At 40.2% G+C, this 9,412-nt stretch overlaps 1 protein-coding gene across 1 annotated transcript in view; it reads left to right on the forward strand.

Annotated features, from left to right (window-relative positions):
- Window positions 1–5,761, forward strand: part of ZFC3H1 (zinc finger C3H1-type containing) — a gene marked incomplete at its 5' end in the record, with an annotated part of 33,518 nt that extends 27,757 nt beyond the window's left edge. The window contains 7 exons of the mRNA XM_026052771.1: window positions 445–549; window positions 643–808; window positions 1,521–1,621; window positions 2,739–2,840; window positions 3,424–3,463; window positions 5,151–5,213; window positions 5,339–5,761. Of these exons, the coding sequence (XP_025908556.1) occupies window positions 445–549; window positions 643–808; window positions 1,521–1,621; window positions 2,739–2,840; window positions 3,424–3,463; window positions 5,151–5,213; window positions 5,339–5,476 (715 nt within the window). The remainder of the gene's footprint in view (window positions 1–444; window positions 550–642; window positions 809–1,520; window positions 1,622–2,738; window positions 2,841–3,423; window positions 3,464–5,150; window positions 5,214–5,338) is intronic.
- Between the last annotated feature and the right edge of the window lie 3,651 nt (window positions 5,762–9,412).

A 9,412-nucleotide genomic window follows, 5' to 3' on the forward strand; every position in this document is an offset into this window, starting at 1 on the left:
TTTCTTTTTTTTCTCTCCACTGTGTGATACCATTTCTCAAGTGTGGTTTCTTCTTAGTGCATTTTGGAATTCACTCTTTTAAGAGCTTTCCATAGGGAAGCTCAGTAGCTATCTCTGTTCTGTAGCAGTGAAAACATCCGTGTTATAGGGATTAGTAAAAAGCTACTTGATAAATTTAGGGGTCAGTGGGTAGGTTTTTGTTTCCATTTAAGTTAAACAGTTTAAATGCATTTTTAGTTTCCATATTGTGTATTACATGCAGTATGATACTTACCCATTTTAATAAGTGGACTGACCAAAAGTCTGTAATGATGCTAATCTGAGAAGGGTSATTTTTTTCTTGCATCTTGAAATATAAAGATCTTCATTGTTTCCTACTCTTTATACTTTTGAACAAGCATTGTGTTCAACTTTTTTTTTTTTTTTTGTAACTTTGATAAACAGTTTGTGCCAGTCACTTCATGCGACTCTTGGCGAAGCACTGGATGCTTTTGAAGCAGCTCTGGGCGCAGTGATGCAGCAGGAGACAGTGCAGAACATTTGGCTGGAGTAAGTTCATAAGGAAGGAGAGTAGCTTAATCTTTCAATGAAGTGAAGATCACCAGAAACATTTTTTTATTATGATTATTTTTTCCTTTCTAGTTACCTTGTTTTTATCAATAGCAAAGTTGTTGGATCCAACAACAAAGTTCAAGAGTTCAAGCTTTTTACTGACCTAGTGAACAGATGTTTGGTTACAGTCCCCACACGATACCCAATTCCTTTCAGTACTGCTGATTATTGGACCAATTATGAGTTTCATAATAAGGTAAGGATGTCTCTTTGGATGTTTTTAACTAAACTAAAGGACTGATGACCTTTTGGGAGATTTATATAGTGTATTTATTGAAATAAAGCACCACTTATGCACCCTGACAGCTAGGAACTACTAGAAAAAGATCTGAGGAGGGCAGTGTCTTGAGTCAGTAGCTGAGGACTATCTAGCAGCAGTGTTTTAGACGAAGGGTGTTTTAAGGCAGAGTGATAGTTAAAAAAACAAACTCGTTTTGAGTCTGCATAGATAAAATTGCTAATGACAAACTTGTTTCTTAGATGGGGGAAGAAAATTGCATAAGGGAGGGAAGAGAGGATGGAATTTAGAGTTGTAACATCGGGAGACAGAATTTGTTAGTTTTGATATTAGAAGTTATAGTAGTTGTGAAATAAATTAGGGCAATAGGAGGGAGCCTGAGTTGAGCACTCTGGAAGTTTGTTTGTATAAATCCTAGGTTCTGTGTTATTTGCATCCAATATTTTTTCACCAATTAGTTAAACCTAGAAGGTCTCTAATGTGTGTTAGTGTGTTGGCATTAATTACTTGCATGAATTGATTTTTGCTACCCTTGAAGGAGAAGGTTTGTACTCAAAATTATTTCTGTGGTGATAACTCAATTTAGTCATAATGCTGATAGCTTCTAATTCCATTGCTTTAGCACAATTAGATATAAAACATACTAATGTTTAAAATTCCGCTTTTACAGGTAATTCTTTTTTATTTGAGCTGCATTCCAAAGTCTCAACATTCCAAAACCTTGGAACGGTTTTGTTCTATCATGCCTACTAATCCTGGACTCGCATTGAGGTATGTGAAAACACTTGTACTCAAGATGAACATCTGGCTGCTAGGTATTATTGATAACAGCAGATGTTTTTTGTGCAAGACTTTTGCGTGGTCTGTTTTGTACTTCAAAAAAATGCCGTTGCTGCCAGTTTCTTGAGGCATGTTGTGCTTTGTGACGGCTCAATCTCTTTGCCTTTGACAGAATTCTGTTTTAGATGCAGAAAGACTATAATTATGTAYGGGAATTATTAATAACTTCCAGTACTGTGTATGAGTGCAAATTGTCAAAATTTCAAGTGTGTCAAATTGGTTAAAATCTTTTTATTCATTAATGAGCTATTTAAAGCGATTCCAAAATATATCAAAGAAAAATGGATATGCCAGTATGTAATAGTGTTACCTGAATAACTTGATTTCCATTTAACAAAGAGACACTGTCCTTAATTTTGAAAAATCTTATGAATGAAAAACAAGGAGTTCATGTAAATATTGCACTAATTCTTAGTTAAGCAGTATTTCTAAATGCATTCTTCTGGAATTAAAAAATCCATATTTTATCATGTACGGCTTTCCTGAACTCATCAACGTGTCATTGAATACGTGGGTGAAGTTCCTAGATGGTACCTCTTCCTCCTCAACAGGGATCTCAAATCCTTGAAAGCCCCCCTTGAAACAGCTGGAGGTGGAGGGGCTGTTTGAATTGCAGTGCACACAGCTGCATGGCTGCAGCRTTATCCAAGTGGTGGTTCTGCCTAGGAGGAGCTTAGAGCTTCCTTAATGTTGATATATGAGTGAAGAGTTCTGACTGTCAGTATGGGCTAAAAACTAATGCCTCAAAACTAATTGGCCTTCTTGCAAATACGTAGTTACCTTACACATGCTAAAGATGTGCTCTGCAGTGTGCCTRGCTTGTGATTTCTTTGATTTCTCTGTAGTTACTCTTCAACTATTCCTTTTCTGTTTCCCAAACATGAGGAGTCAATATTGGGTGCTGTTGTTTTGGCTCGTCTTTTCTTCACTGCAACTTCTGATTGGAATTAGCTGTAATGTGTATTGGGTAATATGTTTGTATCTTTAGATTGCTCTTCAGTTCCCAGTGATTAGAGCAATATTCTTCTCTCACAAATGCTTTTCACAGGCTACTTCTGCGATACTGGGAGGAGAGCAATGTTCAGATTCTGAAACTGCAAGCCAAGATGTTTACATATAATATCCCAACATGCCTGGCCATCTGGAAAATGTAATGCAACAGTCATACATCTGTTTTCATAGATATTGCTTTTGTTTGTAAGGTTTACATCACAAAGGTAAATCTGAAATGTCCTTCGAATTGGGCTTGTACTAGAAGTCTCATTATCTTATGATTGAAACAGTAGCTGTCTGTTACAACAAAAAGAGGTATTGTTGCTTCTTTAAGTGAGAATTTGAATCCCCCTCTTGGGGGAACATGTAATTGGATATTTATACAGTTAAATATGAATAATGTGTTTACAAGTTGTCTTTATAATTCAATTATTGACTTCTGTCTCCTCCTCTCTACCCTCCCCTTTATATATCACAATAGCAGTAATCTCCATTATCCAGTGATGCTGAACTGATCTTTTCCTTCAGTGTTTGTTCATAATGGGGAACCACTGAAATGTCTTGCTCATGTAAGGTTGTTTTTAAAAAATGGTTATTTTTGTCTTTTCACTATAGATGATTGCAAGTTAGTCAGTTTCTGCTCAAGGAATTTGTAATTCCATTCCACAGTCAGTGTTCTGCCACTAATGGCGTTTAAAAACATCCRAGAATAAATATTTCTATATATTTCTTTTTCTCAGAGCCATTGCTGCCGAATGCTTTCTAATGGGACAGAGAGAAGTAAGTCAACACAGCTTGCTAAAATGAGTAATCCTTAAGCTCTCTAAGACTTTTCATGCCTTGACTTGATGCAGAGCACTGGTCATTTCTCAMGCTCAAGGTTTCTGGATAGGTGAAATATTCTGCAATGCTTTAAGTGTAAAATGCCATTGGCAGTCGAGTTAGAACGGGATACGTTATTAGTACCTGCTCCCCTGTATTTTGTGTCTGCCCCTTATTTTGTGGTGCTCTCCCACTTCTGTTTTTCTCCTGAAGGAGAGAGCTAGAGCTAAAATGCAGTGGAGTGAAAGAAATGTGTTGGAAGCTGCTGACGACTGCATTTGAAAGGATGGGTCTGCCAAGCAAATACGTGTAGGGAGGATCTGATCTTTGATAGAGTTTTCCTCAGAAACCTTCATTTTTTTGTTAAGYAAACACAAGTTTACTTAATTGGTATTTCAGGGGGAAAATAATCACCTTGTGTACAAACACAAGCGTTCTGGCACAGCAACTCTGAATCACTTTTCAGTTCAAATGGACTGGACGTTCCTTCCTGACGTTGCTGTCCCCATCAGAGCACTGTTAGCCTGTGGATGCAGATGCCCTGAACTGGGGGATCGGGAGGCCCTGTGCTTGTGCCTTGCCACGTGTTTGTGGTGGCTGAGCTGCTTCTCTGCCATTGTGTGTGATAAGAGTATCTTGATACATGTCAGTCTTGCAGAAGCTGCCTCTTGGCACCCTCCTTCCCTAAGCATTACTTTTGAACCAGTACTGAAGCTCTAATGGATTCATAATGGGTTGCATAGTTGTTGTTAGATTCACAAGYGAAACCTTTCTTTTTTCCTCATGTTTTCTCTTTTTTTTTTAAAAAAGCACCTCCAACTAGCTAGTTATTCATTTCATAAAATCAAGTAGCTCAAAGTCAAGAGATACCAAAGATACAATTGCTTATTCAGCCTTAATTCTGTCTCTGTGTTGTGTTTGCTGCGATCTGTATCCCTGCTTCAGTCCTTGTATTATGTGGACACCTTTTAAAGCATTGAGCATAATGAGGCTGTTGACTTATCCCTGCTACATTTGTGTTCAAAATTGGAAGAATTTTTTTCAAAAGTGAAGATAAAAGGTTTGCATAGAACGTTACATTTGCCYGTTAGATTTAAGGTGAAATGTTAGATATAGCTTCGTTATACCTAGGCATTTAATCTCCTTGGTCCTACGTTTCTAACTCTACATTTGTTTTTAATGTTAGAAAATAGTCTTGCTAGGGGGTTGCAGGTGAATAGTGATTGTTATAGCACAGATAGAGAGATGCTGTAGGAGACAAAGCCTATGAGACATTTATTTTCATTAGAAGGTTGGGATGACCTGCAGGAAGCAAGACCTTGGGACTGCATAGYGCAGTGAGAGAAATACTGAGTTAGCTGCTTCATTCCATGAACTTGCTCCATTCTGTGCAATGAATGAGGCAAGAGTCTTGTGAGGAAAAGTAGCATTCCTCATGGCCTCATCCCATGTGCAGGGATCAGAATTAAGGCCAGCTGTGAATTAGCCATTGGTTTTAGAAGTAGCCTAATGCTCAACTTTGCAACCTGTGTCTTAGTGTATAAAAAATATTRCAGCTCAATTTTGTGCTTCAGATCAACGAAGTTTTTTTTGTGCTTCAAATATACAAAGTTGTGCTGACTTAATATTTGTTTTTATTTTACAGGTCCACCATTTATATCAGAGAGCCCTTCAGAAGTTACCTCTGTGTGCAACACTGTGGAAAGATGTAATGTTTTCTCCTTTTGTTTCAGTTTGAGGTTTCATACAAATTTTCTGCATATCCCATATCCATAGATGTGGTGATGCTCAAGCTTTGGCTAAATCTTATATCTGCTTCCCCATCTCTTGCAGCAACTCTTGTTTGAAGCATCAGGAGGAGGTAAAACTGATAACCTGAGAAAACTAGTTCCCAAGTGCCAAGAGGTTGGAGTCAGCCTAGATGAGCTTTTAAATTTAAACACTTACAGAACAGAAAGCAAGAATCACTGAACACTGAGTATGGTCAGCCCCAAGTCCTATTAAATGCCAAAATCAATTGAATGATTCTCCAGGCTGATCCATGCCTAAGATCTGTGTAAGGCAGATGAGTATTGCTGAGCTTATCAAGTCTCCAGTCTGCTTTCTTTGAACCTGGAAACAAGTAACATGAGCCTCCTCTCTGGATAAATGAACTCCCTGTCTGGCCTTGCTTCTGGGCCCTGCCCGATTCTCATAACATCATGTACGTAAGTATAGTTAATCAAAATGACAGACATTATTTTTTTATGTTTTCCTTTTATTTTCTGTTTTCTTTGTTTTGCTGTTCCTGATTCACTTGACACTCTCGCTGATGCCTGAGAGATCTGTGTTTGGGATTAACTTACTGGGCTGTGTTTACAGTTTAAAAAAAAAAAAAGCCAACAAACAAACAAAAAAAAACAACAAAAAAGTAGTCCACTTTGGGTTTTACCTTTTTTTTAAACCTTTTTGAGACTTTTTCATTACAGGATTTAAAACAAAAGCAGCCGCTCTTTAAGGGAAGTGTCACTGCCGTGGCCACAAGTATGCTTCTTGCACTTGAAGGCTCTAAGGGGGCTGCTTACTGCCCTTTTCTGCATTGGACTCACGGCAGAGACTATTAAACTTGAAGATTAAAGAAACTATTGCAAATGCCAGTGCATCAGAACCTAAGAGTGGTCAATTATGTGCAATTTTTTTGTAAAGAAATTTTAATTTATAATAAAGTTTAACAGTTTAAAGAACAGTTGATGTTGATCTGTTTTGTGTCACAGAGTGGTTGAGGTTGGAGGGGACCCCTGGAGATCATCTRGTCCAACCCCCCCTGCTGCAGCAGGGACACCCAGAGCACCCAGGGGCACAGGGTCATGTCCAGGCAGGGTTGGAAGATCTCCAGAGAACTACTACCTTGTAGTATTATAGTTGTTTATACAAAGATATCTTCAATATAAGATCACCTTTCTTGAAAAACAACAACAAAATTCTCTCTTGGATCAAAAAAAGAAGAGAGTGTGAAGGAGCTTCCTCTTGGTAGCTGTAGAATAACAACATCTCAAAATGGTTTCTTCCTCTTGYCTTAAGTATGGATGTCAGCCCTGTAGCAACAGTTCCCATCAATAGCACTATTTCAGTAATGGAAAGTACACGATACTGTTTGTCYGAGGGCATGAGGCCCATTTTGGAAAGTCCCTGGCTGTACTGTAGGCTGCAGAGGTTCTGCCAGCTCTTGAGCTGCTAGTAGGCTGTCCACACACGGGTTTGGCTCTGTCTTTCCCTGCTGTGCCAAGCCATTCCAAGGGAACTGTCATACCTCCCATGAAAATAACTTACATATCTTCCATGAAAATAACTTATGCAGATGCCATGAAAACCCCCAAAAAAATGGTTTTCAGGTCTGAGATGAGGCCAAGTTAGTGACATAACTGACAAGGTTTTTCAAAAATTTAACTTTTCTGAAGCTGTACCTCTGTTAAAAGTGGGGGGAAATGGAAAATACTGGTTTCAGTGTAGGGTCTGAGTCTGAGGTACAGAGCCTGAGTCTGTACCTAAGTCTTTATGGCAGCTCTCACGTTTGAGACAGAATTACTTCAAACTTTAAATGTTTAGCCAGTTAAATGGCATTCCTGATTTTCCTGTGGACTTCCAGTACCAGAAAGGCTCAATCCATTCCTTGTAGTAGGGTAGGAACCAATTTCTTTGAGCTAAGTGGTACAGCTCAGAGTGAAGATGTGGGTCATAATGCAAGGTTTTCTCATCGGAAACACCCTCAACTATGATAATGCTGGCTGCTATCAAATAATTTTTCAAAATTTGATCATGTTTTTCTGCAGCAACATGTAGACCCATGAGTTATTTTACTGTGTGATGCTATTTTACCCATTCTGCTGCTGTTAAACATAACAAAGCCTTATACTGTTAAGGGCTATAGCATGCAAAATGCTCTGTACACATTCTACTCACAGGCTTGTCTCATCACTGGTATTCCTGATCTTGTCTTGCTGTAGTGACTTGGTAACAAAACGCCCAGTCTCTTTGGAGACCTTAAGCCCTAAATTGTCATCAGGAGTGAAGGGCAGGTACTTRTGCCCTAATGGTCTCTTGCCTACTTGGAGAGCAAAAGGGAACCCCCCTCAGGGTGCTTTCTCCATTAGCCCTTAGTCTGTATGGTTTTAGTTAAAAATACTCCTGTGTTATACATGGTCTTTGTATATTCTGTATTTATGTGGAGTTTGGATATTCTTTAGAGCAGCTCAAGCTCATATGGCTTTTTACTGAGTAATAAGATAATTTGAACCATTCAAAATACTAGCTTAGTGGCATAAGTGGAAAATGGACTTCAGCAGGAAAGCACAGTAATTCTTAATACAAGTTTATGTTGTTATTTCTGTGCTTAAAATGGTAACTTTATGAGCAGTGATTGGATTACTTGGATTTTCATTCAAGCCATTTAAAAACAAATTTTTGTTCTTTAGTAGAGCTGTACCAAGTTATCACGGCTGTGGTGGTTTTCATTTCCTGCCTCTTACAAAGACACAGCAATATAAATGAGACCATCAGCTCTCCTAATTTAGGGGAAAAATAAATGGAGAAACATTTTTCACTTTTCATTTGAGGCTTAACGTGAAAAGAGTTTCTGAGTAGTGGAGTCATTTTAATGCTGAGTGAGTTTATGGATGTGATGTGCTGATTGCCTTTCCTAAAGAAGTCAGATCTGTGAAAGCTCACTTTAAGCCCAGCTTTGACAGGTACAAGGTTATCCACACCGTAAGGTGAAGATGCATTATAAGGTAAGTGCAGGGGGGGGACAACCAACAGTGTAAGAAGCAGAAAAGATAAATTTCTGAGGTAATTTTCATGACACACAAATACTAGGTTATTCTTTTCTATGTACTATYTTGAAATGCTTTTGAATAGCAAATACTTATTTGCAAGACAGCTCCTCTTTTCAAGGATTCAAGGATAACCTGTTCATTTGTGTAGATCCATCTTAGTTGCATTTTTATATAGGAATATTATTGAGAATCAACTCTTAAAGTCAAGCTTAGATTCCTTTCATGTTCTAGAGATTCTGCTTTAATTGGGAGACCTGAAGGTTTGTAGTGCAAGCTTTGTGCTTACATATATAAAGCTTAAAAGTTACCAGGGTTATTTCCAGAGTCACGGGAGTATTCTTGATAGCAGGGACAAGTTTAAGAATGCCTGCAAGGAAGCAGTATCAAGGGGACTGGTTTTCCTGATTGTGTTGTATCAAACTGCAGCCATTGAGAAAGCATTCCTGTAAGGAATAGGCATTTTTAAGCACTAATTTATACTGAGACAGACTATAAGCACTGCCCGAGAGTCTGGCATGGTACCGAGTAGGCTACCCTTTGGAATTACAGCTTTCCTAGTGAACGTCTCTGTGGCCTGACACGTCGTTACCCCCATCCCCGAGCGGCCTCCACAGTTACGCTCCTGCTTCCCTGGCAGTGTAGGTGTTTGGATGCAAGCTRAAAACCACAGGAATGGGAAGGGAAAGAGGCAACTCTGTGAGGCCGGGCGCTCTGCACAGCATCCCCGCTGTATCCAAATCCCAGCTGCTTTTCACCACCCCTGCAAGGAGCTGATCCCGGCCCCCTTGTCCACAGCTCCTTTCCCGGAGGCAGAGCCGGGCTCCCGGCCTGCTGCTTTCCTCTTGTTGCTGACAGGCAGAACCGCGACCGCCCGCATCGGCGTGAGCGGCACCGGCCGCCACCGGGTACCGGCCACCACCGGGTACCGGCCGCCACCGGTACCGATCCCAGGGCCAGGCACGGAGCGCCCGGGGCCGGCTGCCCACGGCGCCCCGTTCCCTCCCGTTCCCCGCCATTCCCTCCCGTTCCCTCCCGTTCCCTCCCGTTCCCCGCCGCCCCGCCCCGCTGCCCGCCCCGCGCCGCCCCGCGCGCCGGC

The sequence above is a fragment of the Nothoprocta perdicaria genome, unplaced genomic scaffold (genome assembly GCF_003342845.1).
Source record: "Nothoprocta perdicaria isolate Ctin4 unplaced genomic scaffold, notPer1 scaffold_91, whole genome shotgun sequence".
Classification (NCBI taxonomy): domain Eukaryota; kingdom Metazoa; phylum Chordata; class Aves; order Tinamiformes; family Tinamidae; genus Nothoprocta; species Nothoprocta perdicaria.